Source organism: Notolabrus celidotus, chromosome 12, assembly GCF_009762535.1.
Source record: "Notolabrus celidotus isolate fNotCel1 chromosome 12, fNotCel1.pri, whole genome shotgun sequence".
Lineage (NCBI taxonomy): Eukaryota > Metazoa > Chordata > Actinopteri > Labriformes > Labridae > Notolabrus > Notolabrus celidotus.
The window spans coordinates 33,579,878-33,602,430 of record NC_048283.1 but is presented as its reverse complement, the minus strand read 5'-3'; the positions used below and the strand labels follow the sequence as shown (position 1 = coordinate 33,602,430).

The window sequence follows — 22,553 nt, the reverse complement described above, 5'->3', positions numbered from 1 at the left end:
TAAGTATGATGGAAAATAGATTGTTGAAGAAGATTTATGTTTGTTCTCCGCTGCCACAGGAGAGGGCTACACTCCTGCCTGCCTTTCGCCTGCCTGCCTGCCCGGCACTGACCAATCAAACATGTCATTGTGGTCAGATTAAACTCACTGGGTCCTTTCAGCTGCCAGCTTTGTGACGATTAGCTCATTCTCCAAATCCAAAAGAAGCAGGAACACTTTTTATTTAACGCCTGTCTTCCACAAATGAAGTTCATATATGACTGGAACAACAGTCTTGGAAAACCTACACTGATATTAGAGGAGCAGTTTAGTTATATGAAAACATGTTATCTTGGTGCAGCTACTGACAATCAGAAGATACAATCACTTCGGTTCAGTTTATTTCAAATATCCTCAGAAATGTTACATCCAGGAGTGTAGCATTAAGCTGCCATATGTTTTCTGGTGCCTTCTCTTTGGAGGGACCAAGAAGAATAGGTCCGATGAAAAATGAAGACACTGTTCAAAAATAATGAATGTATGGGAGGGAGATGGAGCGTTCATGCATGTCATGTTTGAAAAAGCAGGACCCCCTCTTGTCATATCAAATTTCTACTGGACCCGCCCCTTGATATTAGCATAACAACTGTTTCTGACATTTCCACAAATATCCATCAAAGATGAACATAATAATGATTTTAAAGTAAGATGTTATTTCTGGAAAAGTAGAAAAAAACTGAAAAAAAACCTGATTTGAATGTTGAATATCTTAAGAAAAATCAAATTTACAATGTGCACAACACAGAGATACACTAGATGGCAAAGTGGGAAAGACATTGGCCAATCCAACTTTCTCTCCTCTCTCTCTCTCTCTCTCTCTCTCTCTCTCTCTCTCAATTTCAATTCAATTCAAAGGGCTTTATTAGCATGTAAAACATACATTGACATTGCTAAAGCTTACATAGAAATAAAACACAAAATAACGAACAATTACAGAATAATAAGATTCAATGTTAAACTAACAGAGTGTAGCTGTATCTCTCTCTCTCTCTCTCTCTCTCTCTCTCTCTCTCTCTCTCTCTCTCTCTCTCTCTCTCTCTCTCTCTCTTTCACAACCCTGTTTTACGCATGACAGTATTTTATTTTGAAGGGCAGGACACAAAACACATTAAGCACACTTTGAATCTCTTGGTTACAGTTTTGTGAACTGTAAAAATTCAGACAATATCAAAATGCTGACAAACTGAAAATGTACATATAATTTCAGTCATGTTCTAAACTGCATACAGCTTGATTGTAGATGAAAGATGTCTGTATGATTGAAGTATTTTGATATATTTTTACAAAGTAAAACTCCTGACGGCTTGGGAAAAAATAAAAGTCTCCCTTTGCTCTTTTATATAGTTAGACCCTCTGTCTTCTAACCTATCACATCTAATATATTGTTACAGTGCTTAATGTAGTCCACACTGGAATTATGAATGCAATGACACTTCAGAATACACTTTCCTCAATGCAAAGCTCCTCTACTGTCTTAGTTAACCCATTTACTTGTAAATGCACATGATGTCTTTTTTCTTTCGTCCATATTTCGGCATGTGTTTGCACACAGTACAGGCCGTGTCGGTTTTGTGTGCTTCACTGCACATGCTGCATTTTACTGAGGAGAAAGGCATTCAGTAGCTGAGCTTAGTGAATGTGTGTACAGTATGTGTAGCTCCTGTCCTGGCTCCTCTGTGCTGTAGTATTGTTTGGCTGCCAGCAGTGTAATCAGATAATACCACTGAGAGGTCAAAAGCACTGCAAGCTTCAGCTTCAGATTTCTGTCACCTTTTACAAAAAACAAGAACTGTTTGAAAAAGTACCTGAGCCCAGCGAGGTATACGGCTGAGGCCAAAATTATTACCCCCCCAGGAATTCTGGAACATTTTCCTTCAATTCTGCACAATGTTTGAATCGTTGATAAAACTTGATATAATCAAACATTCACTGGTGCTATCTAATAGCTTTGGTACATTTTGGAATGTAAAATACATTTTGAAGCTTTTCAGCTTTATATCAAATATGTTGATTCGAAAATATTAGCCCCCATGTGAATTTTTGCTTTTAAAACACACCTGTGAAGTCAGCTGGTAACAACACCTGAGCATCCAATCAGCATTGAGCTTTACTTCAGGGACTTCAAACAGGGGAGAGAGCCTACTCATACTAACCATGCCAAAGACAAAGGAAATCAGTCTTGAGCTCAGAAAGAAGATAATGGAGGCTCATAATAAGGAGGAAGGCTATACTGTCATGTCCAGGTGTTTTGCAGTGTCTGGAACAGCTGTATGTTGCATCATTGTAAAGTTCAAGGAGACAAACTCTGTTAGAAACAAACCTGGAAGTGGTAGAAAATGCAAGATTAGGGAAAAAGAGGAAAATATTCGAGGATGTCAGCAAGAAGCCCCCGGACATCTGCCAAGGTGATTGTTGCTGACCTGACCTCCTCTGGAGTTGATGTTTGAAGGAACACAGTTGTGAGGGATCTTCATGGTAGTGGGCTTCAAGACCATCATCCCATAAGAACCCCTTTGCTTAAAGAGAGGCTCATCAGAGCCAGACTGAGGTTTGCCCGTAAACATTTGAAAGATAAAGATGAGTTTTGGAAGTCCATCCTTTGATCTGATGGAACTGTTTGGGCACATGGATGTTCATTATGTTTGGCCAAAAAAGGGAGAGTCCTTCAACCCTAAGAAGACCATTCTCACAGTTAAACATGGTGGAGGGAGAATCACAGTTAAACATGGTGGAGGGATCATCACAGTTAAACATGGTGGAGGGAGCATCACTGTTAAACATGGTGGAGGGAGCATCACAGTTAAACATGGTGGAGGGATCATCACAGTTAAACATGGTGGAGGGAGCATCACAGTTAAACATGGTGGAGGGAGCATCACAGTTAAACATGGTGGAGGGAGCATCACAGTTAAACATGGTGGAGGGAGCATCACTGTTAAACATGGTGGAGGGAGCATCACAGTTAAACATGGTGGAGGGAGCATCACAGTTAAACATGGTGGAGGGATCATCACAGTTAAACATGGTGGAGGATCATCACAGTTAAACATGGTGGAGGGAGCACCACTGTTAAACATGGTGGAGGGATCATCACAGTTAAACATGGTGGAGGGAGCATCACAGTTAAACATGGTGGAGGGAGCACCACTGTTAAACATGGTGGAGGGATCATCACAGTTAAACATGGTGGAGGATCATCACAGTTAAACATGGTGGAGAGAGAATCACAGTTAAACATGGTGGAGGGATCATCACTGTTAAACATGATGGAGGGATCATCACAGTTAAACATGGTGGAGGGATCATCACAGTTAAACATGGTGGAGGGAGCATCACAGTTAAACATTGTGGAGGGAGCATCACAGTTAAACATGGTGGAGGGAGCATCACCGTTAAACATGGTGGAGGGAGCATCACTGTTAAACATGGTGGAGGGAGCATCACAGTTAAACATGGTGGAGGGATCATCACAGTTAAACATGGTGGAGGGATCATCACAGTTAAACATGGTGGAGGGATCATCACAGTTAAACATGGTGGAGGGAGCATCACAGTTAAACATGGTGGAGGGAGCATCACAGTTAAACATTGTGGAGGGAGCATCACAGTTCAACATGGTGGAGGGATCATCACAGTTAAACATGGTGGAGGGAGCATCACAGTTAAACATGGTGGAGGGAGCATCACAGTTAAACATGGTGGAGGGAGCATCACTGTTAAACATGGTGGAGGGAGCATCACAGTTAAACATGGTGGAGGGAGCATCACAGTTAAACATGGTGGAGGGAGCATCACAGTTAAACATGGTGGAGGGATCATCACAGTTAAACATGGTGGAGGATCATCACAGTTAAACATGGTGGAGGGAGCACCACTGTTAAACATGGTGGAGGGATCATCACAGTTAAACATGGTGGAGGGAGCATCACAGTTAAACATGGTGGAGGGAGCACCACTGTTAAACATGGTGGAGGGATCATCACAGTTAAACATGGTGGAGGATCATCACAGTTAAACATGGTGGAGAGAGAATCACAGTTAAACATGGTGGAGGGATCATCACTGTTAAACATGATGGAGGGATCATCACAGTTAAACATGGTGGAGGGATCATCACAGTTAAACATGGTGGAGGGAGCATCACAGTTAAACATTGTGGAGGGAGCATCACAGTTAAACATGGTGGAGGGAGCATCACCGTTAAACATGGTGGAGGGAGCATCACTGTTAAACATGGTGGAGGGATCATCACTGTTAAACATGGTGGAGGGAGCATCACAGTTAAACATGGTGGAGGAGCATCACAGTTAAACATGGTGGAGGGATCATCACAGTTAAACATGGTGGAGGGATCATCACAGTTAAACATGGTGGAGGGAGCATCACAGTTAAACATGGTGGAGGGAGCATCATAGTTAAACATGGTGGAGGGATCATCACAGTTAACGTGTCTATGTTGACATTTTGAGGGATAATATGAAGAAATCTGCTTTTAGTCTTTGGCTTAGGTTGGCGCTGGGTCTTCCAACAAGACAATGACCTAAAGCATACATCAAAATTGGTCCGACAGTTCTTAAAGGACACCGAAACCAAGGTCCTGGAGTGGCCTGCACAGAGCCCAGATCTAAATCCTGTGGAGAATCTGTGGTGGGTGCTCAAAGTGAATGTTCATGCTCAGCAACCATGTACTTTGGACCAGCTGGAACAGTTTGCATTGGAAGAATGGGCCAAAATCCCTCCAGAGACATGTGCAGACCTTGTAAAGAACTATTTGAAGAGGTTGTTGTCAGGTGTGGCTCAGAAAGGGTGAACTATTGACTACTAATGGCCAGGGGGCTAATAATTTTGGATGTCTCATTTTTACCTTTTCTTGTTTCAATTCATTGCATCAATATAATATCCTAATCAAACATAGTAAACATTTTGACTTTTAATTTGGAAACAAATAAACAATAAACACTTGTTTTTAATGGTCATTTTCATGGAGAAATCAAGGGTTTTATCTGATTTCACAAGGGGGGTAACAATTTTGGCCTCAACTGTACATACTGAACTTTAAAACTGTAATACATGAGCAGTATGTGTTGAGTCTTTATTATTCATCATGTTAACCAAATATATTTTCTTCTGTTTCAAGTTTAGACATTTTATTCTCAAGATGAGAATACAATTCCCAAGAGCCTCAGCTAAGCTTTGTGTTTACAGCTAATCAGCTAACATGCTGAACTAAGATCAAGAACTGTTGACATTGTCTGATTCACTGTGCTGTGTTTGTGACAAGCAGCAACCTCCGGTCTAAAAATATGAGTCTAATGCGGCAGTGCTAAAAACTGCAGTTCATTGAGGATCCTCTAGAGGCTGGCTCCGGAAGTACCAGAAACCACATACACACCAATTCAAAGAAGCCGATCTTTACAGCAGAAATAAACATGTTTACAGCCTGGTACAAAAGATGAGTGTAGTCTGGATAGCTAATTTCTCCATCGGCACACACTGTACGGGAGATTAATTTTTTTCTAACGCTGCAATTTCAAAGATATTAAGATTATGAGTCTTCCAATGAGAGGCACAGCTGACTTGATTGACAGGCAGGAACACTGTAGCTGTTGGCTAGGAGGCTCAAAGCCCGCCTCTTTACCTCACAATCGCTTAAGAGCAGCAATATGGCTGCCGCCGCCGATTGTCCTCAAAACAGCGCTTCAGAAACAGATGGGTGACGTCACGGATACTTTGTCCATATTTTATACAGTCTATGGTTTGTGAGCATGCTAATTAGCATTTAGCATAGAGCACTGCTGTGACATGAGGATGTCTTTTAAGACTTATGAACATACACCAACCCTTTCTCTGTGGCTGTGTAGTTCTGTATTATTTGTTTTGAGAAGGTAAGTCGTACAGCTTACATCCATGATTTACCAAAAACATTCTGAGTTACAGATTTGTTGGTGCGTGTCATTTACTTTCCTTCAAAAACCCAAACATGGCAGATATTTGAAGGAATCAGCCGTTTTCAAAGAATACTTTCTCAATGAAGACTGTATTCACAGGGTCGGAGGGAAATTCAGCACTAGCTTGAAGTCCATGTTTAACCTTTTGATGTCATGATAGACGTCTTGTGTGGGCTTAGCCTGTTACCCCTTCCCATGATGCTCTGCTGGTAGGGGTCCTCTCCTTGCCTTGCCTTTATTTACATGATCCTCTTATGAAAACATCACCTTTGGCTTCCCAGTGGGTTGAAACAGGATAAAACTAGTATCAATTAGACAAAGAAAAAACCTCTTCCTACAAACTAAGTATCCAAAACTTCAGACCTCAGTGGGCTCCCCTTTCATCAGGCTGCCAGAGGGTAAAGAGGTCTCTCCTTTGTTTATGTTTGATTTGGCAGCCGCTGCCCAGCGTCATTTGTTGTCGGCAGAATATGTGGACAATGAGGATTTAAACGTCTCTTTTATTTAGCTAGCTTGTTGTAATGCAGAGTTCTTTTGAGGATTTGTACAAAGAGAGCTTCAGCAAGACCTCGTAAGATACTAAGTCAAACATATTGACTGAAAATTGACGCTGTCAAACACACACAAAACCAATTTCCATAATGCATGACCTGTAATTACTGATGAGGTCAGAGTGGATGCTCAAAGGGCTGTGTATCTGCATGACCTGGACTAGTAATCCCATGTAGTGCAAATCAAAGTGTGAATGAGAAGAGGTGGTTAATTCTTGGATGAAGTATGCAGGTTATCGCTGATTTATTTGATCTGTCTCAGAGGAAAATAAATTTAGAGAGGAGATCTCAAAAGTGTTTCATTTCTGTCTCCTAGACAACAATGAGATCTGTTTGAAAGCAGAATGAGACTATAGCTTATGTCTCCTGTTTCTCATTCTTGCCTCCAGAAAAAAAGTTACAAAATGTCTCAGCTTAGTCTCCCTATCAGTTCAAAATGAGATCTCATCAAAATCTGAAATGATTCTCAGGTATTTCTCAAGTGTTGTGACTCCTTTTGAGCTCAGGTGGAGAAATCAGGGAGCTCTCTCAACTGTCTCAATCTGACCTCATCCATTTGTTTTTGTCAGACTCAGTTTTTGTGTCTCAAGTTGAGCTCAGATGGAGCCTGAGCTCATCTTTTCATCAACATTTATAGTGCCCTGCAAAATTAAGATTTCAATGTAATTGTCCACAAACTTACAATTCTCATTTAAACATTTCACTTCACAAAGATTTAGTGGATTTGAGAGAAATTGCAAAAGATAGAGATTTCATACCAGGTATGACCGACCATTTATTTAAAATATGGGCCAGACTATTACAATTAAAGGGGTGGATTCTTTTGGGCGCTGGTGGCCTAGCGGTCTAAGAGCCCCACATACAGAGCCTGCAGTCCTCGTTGCAGGGATCGCTGGTTTGATTCCCGGCATGGTCGACCGTTTCCTGCATGTCTTCCCCCACTCACTACTCCCCACATTTCCTGTCTCTCTTCAGGTGTCCTGTCAAATAAAGGCAAAAAGGCCAAAAATACATTTAAAAAAAGAGAAGAAAATGAGCCGTTAATGAGATCTCACATTTAAGTCTCAAATAAGACTCATGTCATGGTCTCAACTATTTCTCCTAGTGAATTTTAGGAGAAACGAATGAGAACAATTTGAAACTTGAATGAGGCTGAAGTGAGAATCTCAATTTTGTCTCTGGAGACTTAGAAGAGAAAGCCTTGAGCAGTAAAATTTTCCTCTGAGGTGTTCACATGTTCTTGATAATATGTGTCTTACCCAGAGGAAAATTTTACTGCTCAAGGCTTTCTCTTCTAAGTCTCGGGAGACAAAATTGAGATTCTCACTTCAGCCTCAATCAAGTTTCAAATAGTTCTCATTAGTTTCTCATTAGTTTCTCCTAAAATTCACTAGGAGAAATAATTGAGACCATGACATGAGTCATATTTGAGACTTAAATGAGAGATCTCATTAACGGCTAATTTTCTTCTCTTTTTTTGAAATATATTTTTTGCCTTTTTGACTTTATTTGACAGGACAGCTGAAGAGAGACAGGAAATGTGGGGAGTAGTGAGCGGGGGAAGACATGCAGGAAATGCTCGACTGGCTGGGAATCGAACCGGCAACCCCTGCGACGAGGACTGTAGCCTCTGTATGTGGGGCTCTTAGACCGCTAGGCCACCAGCGCCCAACAGAATCCACCCCTTTAATTGTAATAATCTGGCTAAATCTGGTCAGCCCTTTTGCGGCCCATATTTTAAATAAAGGGTCTGTCATACCTGGTATGAAATCTCTATCTTTTGTAATTTCTCTCAAATCCACTAAATCTTTGTGAAGTAGTTTTGTTCCAAACAGACTTGTAAAGGAAGGACCATATTGTGAAGTCAAAGAAGAGATTATTTCACATCTAAAGTCCTGATCTTGAAGTGGTTCAAATGTTTTAATGAGAATTGTTAGTTTGTGGACAATCACATTGAAATCTTAATTTTGCAGGGCACTATAAATGTTCATGAAAAGATGAGCTCAGGCTTTTTCTTTGCTCCATCTGAGCTCAACTTGAGACCCAAAAACTGAGTCTGACAAAAACAAATGGATGAGGTTAGATTGAGACAGTTGAGAGAGCTCCCTGATTTCTCCACCCGAGCTCAAAAGGACTCACAACACCTGAGAAATACCTGAGAATCATTTCAGATTCTGACCAGATCTCCTTTTGAACTGAAAGGGAGACTAAGCTGAGACTGTCTGCAACTTTTTTCTGGAGGCAAGAATGAGAAACAGGAGACATAAGCTATAGTCTCATTTTGCTTTCAAACAGATCTCATTGTTGTCTAGGAGACAGAAATGAAACACTTTTGAGATCTCCTCTCTAAATTTATTTTCCTATGGGTTACCTATTGGGTATTTAGTAATACCACATGTTTGAGGAATAAGATATGGTAATGCTTTAGATCTTAGTCTTTTCTGTGTTTTATTGCCAGTGTTGGGAGTAACGTGCCACAAAAGAACGCAATCACAGTAATCTATTACTTTTTGCTGTAAGGCAGTATTTTAACCTGAGATGTGTTGTTTTTTAAGAATTCATCAACACTGCAACTCATCAAGATATTCTGCCAACAGAGAAAAAATACAGCGAATAAGTAAGAGTATTTCCTGTTGCTGGAATTCACACCGTAAAATTACAAACAACAACAAGAAGGAATTTGTTAAGATGACAGAGACAGATTCAACATTTGTGAGATGGACATACTCGCATTATTTCAGTTCCTCAGAGAAAAGGACAAGAACATTATAGTCAAGTGCAATCTGTGTGACACTGAGGGAACTTTCTACATCCAAAAACAGCAGCAGCAACTTGAAGAAACACCTGGACCGGTGCCACGCTAACACCAGGCTGACAGAGAGAGAGAGAAGCAGGCGTGGAGAAGAGAAAGAGAGCAGAGGATGACAGTGAGGGAAAGAGTCGGACAAAGCAGCAGAAATGAAGATTCTCTCGGTCTGCAGTGCAACTGGAACCAAGAGAAGTGAGCTGCCATATATACTCTATTTTAACATTTTAGAATGCTGCTCATACTTCTGCAGTCACTTTGGGGAAAATAACTCAAAGTAGTGTAACACATTACAATTCAGAGACAGTAATGTTGTAACGTACTAATTACTTTCAAATAACAGTAACTACTAATATATAATGTATTACATTTTACAAGTAAGTTGCCCAACACTGTTTGTAGCTCCATTAATAAGTTGTGTTAGCTCTGAAGGCATTTTATGGCAAAGATACAGAATCATTGGTAACACTTTACAATAAGGGTCCCTTAATTAGCATTAGTTAATGCATTATTAAGCATTAATTAACAGTTTAATAATAGTTTAATAATCGTTATAAACTGCCTCATAAGCATTACTTAACCATAATTAAGCATTAGTGAATGCTTTTTGGACCCTTATTGTAAAGTGTAACACATGTATCTCTTAGGTAACACATACGCTTAAGCAAAATGAGTTGAAATGTAGTTGAAGCAACACATATAAAGAATTTAACACATTTTATTTAGAATAAAACAGATAATCACAGATAACATCTCAACTGGCACAGAGAAGTACGGTGGCCCTGAGAGCTCACAGCACTGCAACTTAAGAAAACACGTGCAAAAAGACAAAACACAAGCAAATTAAGAAAACATCTTCATCAATTTGACAACACATGCGCAGCATTTAGAAAACGCGATGCAAAGACAACAGCACTACACATTAAAAAAAGCGCTGCAAATAGACAGCAACACAACAGAAGTGTTTCCAGAGGACACTTAAAATTGACGCACACGCTTATGCTTATGCTTATGAGGCAGTTTAGCATTTATAATGTGTTACTTAAGTGATACATGTGTTACACTTTACAATAAGGGTCCAGAAAGCATTCACTAATGGTTAACTAATTAAGTTTTGTAACTTTTATTAATGCTTAATAATGTATTAATTAACTCTGAGCAGTGGACATTAGTTAACTGCTTATTAATGCACTAACTAATGTGTTAGTTAATGTTAGGTAATACATTATAACGATTATTAAACTATTATTAAACTGTTAATTAATGCTTAATAATGCATTAACTAACGCTAATTAAGGGACCCTTATTGTAAAGTGTTACCGAATCATTTCTTAAAAATCCATAACTTGAGGCAACAGTCACATTATTTAAGAGTCATGAGACCTTATACATTTAAGTTCAATGGCTACGTTTACATGAGACTTTTAATTCCTCTTTAATTCTGAATTAAGATTAAATCCTCTTTAAAAAGATTGAAAATGACCATGTAAACACCTAATTCAGAATGAAAATGATAATTCCGAAGTAAACTTAAATCCAATGTAAGTGTCTGGTTTATTCTGATTTTAAATCCGAATTGAATAATTCTCCTATCATGTATACGTTCATTCCACTTTAAATTAATTCCGGTCGTTCTGAGCATGCTCGTTCCCTTGTCCTGTCGCGATGACGCACATACTCCGCGCTGGCGGGCTCATATTTCAGGCTGAGGTAGAGCAGCTGTTGCACTAACCGGCTTTGAATCGCCACAGTCCGGTCTTCCGCCTCCCTTCTCCGGTCCTCTCTCTCTCTTCTCCTCCTCAGCTGACAAAAGTGAAGCAGTATGTTTGTGTCGAGCTGCTTTTTCAAAACTATAGTCAAAATCAAAGCGACATTTGAACTTATTGTGTGGTCTTCCATGTTGTAACCGAAAATGAAAGAAGCAGGAACTGGAGTCTGTTTTCTTCTGGTAAACGTAAATACGTCACGCCCGCCCCTGTCCAATCAGAACCCTTCCCAACACCCAGACCTTAAAGAGGAATTGAATAAAAACAAATTAAACGTGTGTTCCATGTAAACCTCAATTCGGAATTACTATTTCTTTTTTTTTTTTTTTTTTTTAATTTCTTTTAAGAGGCAGGGCCCGTCTGCGGCAAGCCCACTCCAGGGGGCCCTAGGGCGGTGGCACTCAGCAGTCCCCGACCCCCCAAGCCCCAACCACCAGCCCCCCCACCCCGCAATAGACAAGGCCCACAGCCGCCCGGCAGGGCGTGGCACCCGACCCGAGATCCCCCCCAGTATCCCACAGGGAGGCAGGGAGCCCACAGTCAGGGAGGGGAACCCGGCGCCACGTGATGCCCCAATCCAACCCCCGCCGCAGGCCGCACGAGCAGAGCAGGCGCAGCAGGACAGAGGAGGGCCAAAACCAACCGGGGAGACCAGAAGGGAAAGGCAGGCCAATGAATGGACCCTTCCCCTGCCCCCACCACCACCCCCCCACCACCACCACGCCGGCCGGCCAACCCCAGTCCAGGACACCGCCCGCCCAACCTGCCCACCCACCCCCGGTACCGAACCCCCAGGACCCAGGAGGCCCCCCAGGCCCCGCCCCAGGCAGCCACAGGGACAGAGCGCAGAAGCGCCCAGAGGGGGAACCCAGGACCAAACCCCACAACCTCCCCACCTCCCCCACCAGTAGAACCAGAGGCCACGCAGGCACCCGGCAGGCACTGCCAGCCCCCCGTCAAAAGGCCCCGAGCCCAACCACAGGCCCCAGCCACCCACACCGCGAAGGGCCCCACCAAACCCAACGCCCAAACCACCCCGGGCGCAGGGCCGACCACCCGTGCCAGGCCGAATCCCAAGGGCCATCCGAGAGTTACCGCAAGGCCCCTTTAAAGCTCCTGTATATGTATGCGGGTGTGAGCATATAAACGTGTATGTGTGTGGTTTGTGATTGTGTGTATATGATGAACCCTGGTAAGAGGGTGTCCATGTGTTTGTGAATGTGGGTGTAAGTCAATAGGTTGGAGAGAAGTATATGGGAAAACTCAAGTCATGAAAATATTTGGCAGTCTACTATTTTGTTTTGTTTTGTTTTGTTTTGTGGTTGTTTGGAGATCAGTTAGTTAAAGCTGTTAATTTGGTGATGATTGGGAGCCAGCTGCTTTCAAATGAGTCCAGTGTATTATTAACTGTCGCACAACATTTCTCTATTGATATTTGGTCCATTAGTAGATTCTCCCAAATCTTAATGTTTAGATTTCTCTTTGATTTCCAATTTAAGAGGATAGTCTTCTTTGCTATGATTAGGGCCGTTAAGAGAATGGTGGAATGTTTATTGTGTTGTGTTATTTCCGATATGTCGCCAAGGATGCAAGTTGTTGGGCACAGCTGGATGTTGATGCACAATCTGTCGATGACTTGTTGCCAGAATTGGCGGACCGGTGTGCAGGTCCAAAATGCATGGAGATATGTGTCTGTTGTATCTTGAATACAGTTGGTGCATTTGTCTGTTTCTGATAATCCCATTTTGTGTAGTTTTGCCACAGTGTAGTGTGTCCTATGGATGGTTTTATACTGGATAAGTTGTAAGTTTTTGCTAATGCTTTTATTGAAGTTGTATATACAGATTCGATTCCAGAAGTCACAGTTAGTTGTTATTGAGAATTACTATTTCCATGTAAACACGAAGGAGAAAACTTTAATTCGGAATTATTTAATTCGGAATTATTAATTCTGAATTAAAAAACATCATGTAACCGTACTCAATGTTACTCTCCTTGAAGCTTTGTTTTGGTCTCCTCCAACTCAGTAAGATAATTGGTTCTTACTCAGCAAAAGCTTGGTTATTACAATTTAGGGTATTTTAAATGTAATATATCAATAATTATTGTCTTTATATGGTTATTACAGTTACATAATTATACCAGAGGCCTGCTGTGGTCACAGACAACTCCATTCAAGTGGAAAGAGTGAAACATTACTATGATCTTCTGAGCCCAAAAATAAATTAAACAATAATTAGCTTTAAAAAAACAAACGACATGTAACATTGTTCTTGTTAGGTTTGTTAGTGTTTAGCCTTGGGTAGGGAGGCAAACAAAACAAAGACATGTGGCTGAGGAGAAGGTTCTGTTTTTCAGTATAAAGTGCATGAAACAGTATTTTTAAACTGAAAAACTGAAGAATAGCTCACTAATACAGCAGCAGGTGTTACTACTTGCTCTTCCCACATGAGGATTTTTTCTTTATGATTTAAGACATCAATCTTTTTAAATACAAATACAACAGATATCTTGACTTTAGAACGCTGAAGGAAACAGACTTCAGCTCAGAATCGGGTTTCAGGAAAAGGATTAGAATTAGAATTTACCGGTTTATATCAGTATTCACGTAAACAAACAAATCTAATGTTGGTCCTCAAAATACATGAAGCATGTGTGTGCATCTCTCTGTGGTGACCTGTCACCTGTTTGATTTAGTGCTGCTGCAGGACAGCGAGGATGTCCAGCTGGTGAAACAAGCTGTCACACGCATCATCTTATGCAAAGGTGTAACCTAAACCTCCATAAGACACCAGCGTTGAAAAAAAAGGACAAGCATCCTTATACCTAAGGACCTTTATATCACTCCCCACGAGGAGATGACACCGCCAAGATCTCTGCCGCAGAGTTTGTTGTCTTCCAAAAGCACTTAATGTGATCAGAGAATTAAAATTTCAGCGAGTCATTTAATGATAGCCCGGGCCAAAGGGGACTGCAGTGCAAAGCTAGAGTTTCCTCTTCTGCAGTCATATCTCTGGCATCCTGAGGCCGCTCGTTTTGTTCCTGCTGAGTACATTACAGACCCCCTGAATGCCTCGCTCGCTCCCTGGCCCCGTTTAATGTGATCACATGGATTTATTATGGGCCATGAGGTCATTGGGATTTTCTGTAATTGGAGTCGGGCTGAATTGTATTAACAGGTCCACAACACTGTAAAGAAGAGGCATTTACATTTAATTACCTTTATTGAGCTCCCACTCATTTTATTTGTAACAAAGCAGAAGCTGAGATTGAGGGCAGATTCTGATGATATTTAAATAAAAAGAACAACTGTTGCCCTTGAACTGACGGGTTGGGTTCATTAGATCTTTTTACCTCTCTGTGTTAACAGAGACGGAGAGATTGCTCCAGGAGTCTTGTTAATATGCTAATTTAGACATTACAAGGATATTTTTCAGGGATGTTTTAACGACTGAAAGCAAAGACTACGCTGCCCTCTTGGTCGCATGTTTCTTTGGGGGGGATTTTTTCTTCTTTGAAAATGAGAGCAAAGAGCTTCTCAGTTAAACTTGGATGAATGGAACATATTAAAGCAGTGACACTTTCAAAAGGATAAGTGTTTAGACAATTGTAATTTTTTGAAAACACTTAAGATTTGGATGATGAAGCAGTTTTATGCTCACTTTTTCTCCCTGTTACACTTAACCCCGCGCACTGTCTTTGTATGTTTTGGAAGTTAGCCAATGAATGTGTACAGCTATGTGATATCAATGTCAGCAGCACTTTTGGCATGCATGTCAGCAAGTGTGTGTGTCTGGGTGTGTGTGTGTGTGTGTGTGTGTGAATTCGTGTCAGTGTGCCTGTATCTGTGTGTCTGGCCTGTAGATGCTTTGTCTCGTTAATGAGAGGCGTTCAGGGCCTCCACGGGGGCCTGTGGAAGATAATCTTCTCCTGTTTTGCTATGAAAGCTCTTCTCAACGTAACCGAAGAAACTCACTCAAATGGCGGAGGGCTCGGTTGAATAATTCAGCATTTACAATCAATTTTGGTCCCCACTTCATCTCGACACCTCCTCGGACCACAGGGCCTGCAGGCTCATCATGGGAATGTTGACAATTCCCTGTACAATGCACTCTCTGGCCCCGCGGCAACATGAGAGGCTGTGGGAGCATGGATTTTTCTGTGAGTTTGCAGCTTAGTATGTTAAATTATTTAACCCTCTAAATGCTGTTTTATAATACAGTAAGATAATGTCCCCTTTCCTCCTCTGCAGGCTCATAAACACTTTCAGTCTTTGTCTTTTTAAACTCTCTGGAGTTTTGGTGGTTATTGTACCATTGTCAGGTTTAAGTTGGCTAAACAGTCAAGATATACACTACCAGTCAAAAGTTTGGACACACCTTCTCATTCAAAGGTTTGTGTTTATTGTAATGATTGTAAACACTGTAGATTAATACTGAAGACATCAAAACTATGAAAGAACATATATGGAATTATTGAATGAACCAAAAAGTGTTAAACAAAGCAGAATCTGTTTTATATTTTAGATTCTGTAAAGTAGCCCCCTTTTTCCTTCATGACAGCTTTGCACACTCTTGGTATTCTCTCAGTCTGCTTCATGAAGTGGTCTCCTGGAATGGTTTCTAATGAACATGAGCCTTGTCAAAAGTTCATTTGTAGAATGACTTGCCTTCTTAATGTGTTTGAGACCATCAGTTGTGTTGTTCAGAGGTAGGGTTAGTACACACTGTATAGCCCTATTTGACTACTGTTGTAATCCAGATTATAGCTAAAGCAGATTATTTCATAGTTTTGATGTCTTTGATGCCCAAAAATTCTCCCCATACAGTGTGTGCCGATAGAGAAATTAGCTAACCCTAACCCAAGCCAAGCCGTTTTTTGAACCATGCTGTAAACATGTTTATTTCTGCTGTAAAGATCGTCTTCTTTGAATGGGTGTGTATGTGGTTTCCTGTGTTTCTGCAGCCAGCCTCAAGCGGATTCTCGATGAATTGCAGTTTATAACACTTCCACATGGGCTTCATATTTTGAGACTGGAGGTTGCTGCTTGGTCACAACATCAGGTGTGGGCAAATCAACGATAATTGAAGACAGGGGATGAGCCTTTAACTAATGAAAACAAGCAATCAAGCAAGAGATTGTAAATTAAACAATTTGAATAAACACAAAAGAGGTGTATCAATAAATCAAAAGTATAAAAGAACTTAAAGTAACAATCAAATGCATCACCTGTTGAAAATCTTTGACGTGAAGAAAGGCTGTGTCAGTACAGTCCATTACTAGGTCTGACACCTACCCCCCACCTGTGGTTTCAGACCTTGAGAATAACTACTCATAAATAGTCCTTCTTCTTGTTGATGGTCTTTACGTTTTGAGATGACATAAACATATCAACATTAATCTCAATCTGTTTAACAACCAGTTCAAATGTACCCACAGGAGCTTTAAGCAAAGCATCTGACTACTTCTGTTCCACCATTGTAATACAATGGTGGTGGAAGGAGGTGCCGCTGCAGCAGGCAGCTATATTCTCTGTACAATAAGCTGCAGTATAATAGTCCTGTGGATTACCTCAATTGCAGGTGATAACAGACAGGCAGCGGAGCGCACAGGCTGATACAGGACACCCACTCCTGTGTGGGAAGCTGTATGAATTATTTCTTGTCTGCCCGCAGACTGTCTATGGGGGCTGAGGGGCCAGTGATGGGTAGGAGGGTGTGTGTGCATATGTGTGTGTGTGTTTGTGTGGAAGGGGTGTGTTTCTATGACTCAGAAACAAAAGTCAGACCCTTTTTATCGCAGAAAAATGGCAACATTTTAATTCATGCTCTTATTACAAGACGCATCAACTACTGTGACTCCCTTTTTACTGGTTTGCCCAAAAAGTCTCTCAAGAAACTGCAGCTTGTTCAGAACGCTGCTGCCAGAGTTTAACACAAAAAAAGAAAACTGATCGCATCACTCCTCTTTTAAAAACTCTGCACTGGCTCCCTGTTTCTTTTAGAATTGATTTTAAAGTTATTTTACTTGATTTTAAAACTCTTAACAGCCTTGCTCCTCCATACATCACTGATCTGTCATTTTATGTTCCAGCTCGATCACTGAGGTTCTCGAATGCTTCCCTTTTAAATGTTCCTCATGTGTCTCACACACAGAGACAGAGCTTTCTGTTTTTATGCCCCTAAGCTGTGGAACTCGGCCTCTGGACATCAGAATGGCAACTCTCTGAGTGTTTTTAAAAGTATACTTAAGACTTACCTTTTTAATCTAGCTTTTAATTTGGATTAATTTATTTTTAGCCCTGGACTGCATTATTATTATTTTAATCATCACTTTAACATTTATTTATCTTATTTAATTATCTATTTATTTCTTGTATCCATCTGATCTTGTTAACTCTACCTTATTTTTATCTTTTCTTTCTACTGTGTTGATTTTATTTTATTTTTAAGTATTTTATTTATAACCATGCCTTTTACAGTTTTACCATTCTGTTGTTTTCTGTCTCTCTCTTATTTTGTGGAGCACTATGGGCTGCATGTTAATATGTATGAAAGGTGCTTTCTACATATAGTTCAGTTGAGTTGAGGTTGACTTTGTAGGTAGAGCCAGTCCAGGGTAACATCTGAGTCATAGCTGCTGCTCAATACTTTATGAATTAGTTTAATGACTTTAAATATTTTTATTTGAACTATTTTTAAGTTTAATGCTTTCTTCCTTTGGGTCTTTGATGATGAATAAAATGAAAAGTGTATTTAATATTTTGCTCCCTTCTGGTTTTTTGATGATGTAATATGTCCTTGAATCTTTCTCAAGAAGTGTTATGTGCACATGTGTGTATGTACGTGTGTGTATGTGTGTGTCAGTGAGCGTGTCAGTCACAGACACTTTATCAAGCAGGAGGCCGTAGCTCTGCTCGGTGCAACGCAGTCATTCTGCAGGATTCTTTGTCAATGGTGGAATCATGCAGGAAGGTGATACCTGGTTTAAGCATGATTAAATTGACACCCCATAGAGTGTCTCAGATACGTTTTTGTGCTCTTGATACTGAGGCGGCAGCTTATTCAACGCTGTCTCGCGTTCAGTCTCACCTGTCATGCTGACATCATTGCATCGCAATTACAGTGAGTGAGAGGGAGAATGCATTAGGCCAGCGCGGTGGGAAGAAGATCAAGGCAATGTTATCTCTTTGTCTCTCAGCCTATCTGTCTTTCTGCTGCATTTGATTTCCAGGAGTAGCAATGTCAACTAAGGACTCCTTTAGATGTTTTATTTTCATTTAAGTGGGAAAATAGTGCAAACATCCAAAGGGATGAGACTTAACTCAAAAAGTGGTTTGTTTTCTTGCATAAAAATGAAGAAACTTTACTTTGGGAGTGTTCTCAAAATGCCAGACAACCATATAGTATAAGAAATACTTACTTCTCCAATATGTTTGAATATGTTTTCACCAGTTTATTAAGATAAAAACACAATTTATACACTTTAAAGTTAGTTGTTTTGTGTTGAATTTAATTTCTTTATACAACTGTTTCCTGAATTAAAGGAAGCATCTGGAGGGAATCTGACTAAATGATCGTCAGCTGTTTTAGCTTTCAACAAGTAGCCCAACTTACCCTAAAATGAATACCACTTATTGAGCGACTCATTTCATACTGCAAACATCTACTGTTAACCTGGCAACCCTCCAAAAAGTCTAAATCTTCACAGTCATCCCAGGACCTCCAAAAGACTCAAAGAGTATAACTTCCTGAACATCTGCTCCCAAGATCAGAGCTCTCTGAGACTATTTTGGTGTTTGCAGTTGCTCAGAGGTTTGGAGTTCATGATCCATGCTGTATTTATTGTTTGCATAATTCAGATGCAGACAGTATTTATTTTCCCTTTTGTTCCCTCAAATGTCCCACATTTCCGTCCGGGTGTGCTGATCCCCTTCAGTGTAACTACTTAGCAAGTTCTCAGAGAGTTTCTAAGAAATATGTGATTTTTAATCGGATTCATTAAACATTTTAAGACCTTTAAGATAAGTGAGTGACTTCTTAGAATCAGGCCAAGAGAGAGAGAGAGAGAGAGAGAGAGAGAGAGAGAGAGAGAGAGAGAGAGAGAGAGAGAGAGAGAGCACTAGAGAGTGAAGAGGAGTCACAAAGAGCAGCTTTGTTTATGGCCGTCTCTCTTGGCCACACGCAGGGCTTAGCAAGAGAGCATTTCCTGTACTGATTCATTCTCAGCTTCATCATTTGTGTAACTCACATCTCTGTTAACAAAAGGAATCAAATACGTCTGCGGCCGCATGCATGCATTATTTTCCACTGACATTCTCATGTTGCAAGATTAGAGTGGTATCCTTTCTTAATCTCACTAGTTGCTGAGTGAATTACCAGGGCTGCAGTATAGCATAAAGATAAAGATGAAGAAGTCTTGTGTGTAACACTATTGATCATGAAAGTTGATCAGCAATTAGTCTGGATTTATAACTGGGAAAACTAGGACTCAAAGGGCCTTGTTTCATGCTAATGAGTGAGTATTTTAATCCATATAAAACAGAAGTGAATACACTTAAAGCTGGGGTTGGTAGTCAGATTGAGATCCACTTTTTGTTATACTGGTTAAAATGGTCTTTATGTCCTGATGGTAATCAATACATAATGTGTTCTTAAAAAAGAGGTATAAAAAGCTGCTATCTACAGCCGGAGTAAACCTGGGAAAACACCAACCAATCCCTGCCATCAGGAGCCAAATGATGAAACCAATCAAATCCCGTCCTGCCGTTCTGCCCGCCTCCTGCAGAGCATACATTTCATGTTTGTTTGTGTTTTTAACTTTCACTATGAGAATGTTTTGGTGTTTTCTTACTGCTGAGTGAGACATGAGTTGACGCAGTGCAAAACACAAATGATGTGCTGAGGAACGGTTTTTAATCAGTCACCATCATATGGTCATGAATCAGCGGCACTCGTGCATGTGAGCGGGGGTGTCGTTTTGGAGGAGCTCCGAGGGGAGGGGTGGAGGGGTTAGACAGAGTCCTGAGGAAATGCTACATTCAAATTCATGCTAGTTTTCCGTGACTACCAACCCTTTACATATATCTTATATATATACATATACATATATACATATACATATATATATACATATACATATATATATACATATACATATATACATATATACATATACATATACATATATATATACATATACATATATACATATATACATATAAATATATATATATACATAAGTATATATAAGTACATAACAGTGTAATATCATGCAGGATGTATATGATACTCTGGAGCAAAGCAACTCAGTAATCTGTAAATTCCATAGCCAAATATAATAAACTGAATACCAATAATGTAAACTCACAGATGTCTTAATTTACACACAACAATGGAATATTATTATTATTATTATTATTATTATTATTATTATTATTATTATTATTATTATTATTATTATTATCATCATTATTATCATTATCATCATCATCATCATCATCATCATCATCATCTTCATCATTATTATTATTACTATTATTATTATTATTATTATTATTATTATTATTATTATTATTATTATTATTATTATTATTCCAACATGAGAACATACATTTTATCTGCTTAACTCAACTTAAGTCAATAATTTGTCCACTGTGAACGGAGTGGGACCAAGCAGAGCCGGTTAAAACGTGGGTGTGACACTCAAAGTAAAGCACATAAAAGTGGATTCATTTAAAGATAAAGACAGTTAAAATACATCAGAATAAACAAATAGCTCAGTTTGTAGGTGATCGTTTAAAGCTCCTGTGAGGAACTTTTCTTATGTTATGATTTTGGCGCCCCCTGTGGACACACCGGTGTGTCTTATCTTTTTACTGTTCTTGTCCTGTGCGCAATTGGGAAGTATTTTCCAACAGATAATTCATTTTACTGTTTTTTAAACTGTCAAGAATGAGGTGGGATAAGGGCCACATTAAAGATGAAAAAAAGAGGGGGGAAAATATTTTCTTTTCTTTCAGAATAAAGCAGAAGTGTAAAAAAAAAAGTAAACTTACGGGGAAAAGTCACAAATTAAGGAGAATAAACTCATTAATTAGTATGTCTAAAGTTGTACATTCATGAGAATAAAGTCATAATCTTATAAAGATAAAGCTGTAATGTCTTGATGCAGAAATATGAATTACAGGCTATGATTCATGCATATGTAAAATCACATAAAGAGGATATTAGAAGAGCAACCAGGTGCCTGCACTAAAGCGAAGAGTGTCAAACAGCTGAGGACAAACAGCGATACCAGAAGTGTGCACAGGCTGCCGTCCTTCTGGACTTCTGTTTCTCTCACAGTCTGTTCAAAATAGACAAAGTGTTGCGACAATGTGGTGTTTGTGCATTTAGTTATTTGAGACACCTAGACTTTAGTATAACCTGATTAGATGATTAACTTTCCTCACTTTGGCACAGGTGTCTGGCTGCTCCTCTGAGCTCCCTGTTCAAAATGACATATAGGCTCATCATAGATTAAAATTATGACTTCATTTCTCATAAATTTACAGAAATGTATGACTCAATTCTTTAGAATAAACAACTTTATTTCTGTCCAACTTTATTCTTGACATCTTAAATGTTTTTCTTCAATATTGTGGCCCTAATACTCCATTGAGTCTCTTGTTGAGACTCTTTTCAACAAAAACTGTAAACAGCATTGAAATCATGCTCTAGCTGATGGTTCCACTCGTCTGTATTACTCATACTGAGGAGCCAGTTGTCATTTCACTATGTTTCATAACCACTTCAAAACTCCTCATAGTATGTTTAGATAGTAAAAGTCTATTCCAACATGATTTCGAAGATAGTAGAGTTTCAGCTTTTTGCCAGCTTTGAAAAAGGCTGAACTAGAAACCAAATAACTGTTGATATAATAAAAATCACATCCAAGCAAGCAGGCGATATCTTAACAACTTTTATAATTCCTTTGATTCCACTTTATTGCTGTTTAAAAGCTTTATTTAGACTCCTTTTAATGGGTTCCTCATCTGAAAATCTTCTATTTTCATTAAGACAGACAGCTGTTTATGTTTTTGACAGATTATATTACTAGCTACAAATCCCCTACTTGACTCAGTACTGGTGAGCATGTTATAATCAGAGCATGCCAAAGAGTTTGATGGACACTGTGGGCAGGATATCACAGGCCTGAAGCATATTTGGAGACGTGTAAATATGCTCATTTCCAAAGGGTGGGAAGAGTAATAAAACATGCGGGCCGTTTCTCCACCAGAGCCTAGTTACGCTTGGCTCTTCCTCTGTGTTTGGGCCCAGCAGGCAGTGTGTCGCAGCAGCCTCTCTGTGTGTGGCCTTCTTGTTTTGTCATCATTTCTTATGTGTTTAGGAATCATCTGCAACAATCTGACCGCCGCGGGTCGTCTTGTGGAGAAAGCGCA

General features: G+C 39.9%; 1 protein-coding gene across 1 annotated transcript; it reads left to right on the top strand.

The window, feature by feature from the left end:
- The first annotated feature begins 11,677 nt into the window (after positions 1-11,677).
- Positions 11,678-12,256, top strand: LOC117822778 (proline-rich protein HaeIII subfamily 1-like). The gene has a single exon (XM_034697688.1). The coding sequence runs from the start codon at positions 11,678-11,680 to the stop codon at positions 12,254-12,256; it is 579 nt and encodes a 192-aa protein (XP_034553579.1).
- The last annotated feature ends 10,297 nt before the right edge of the window (positions 12,257-22,553 follow it).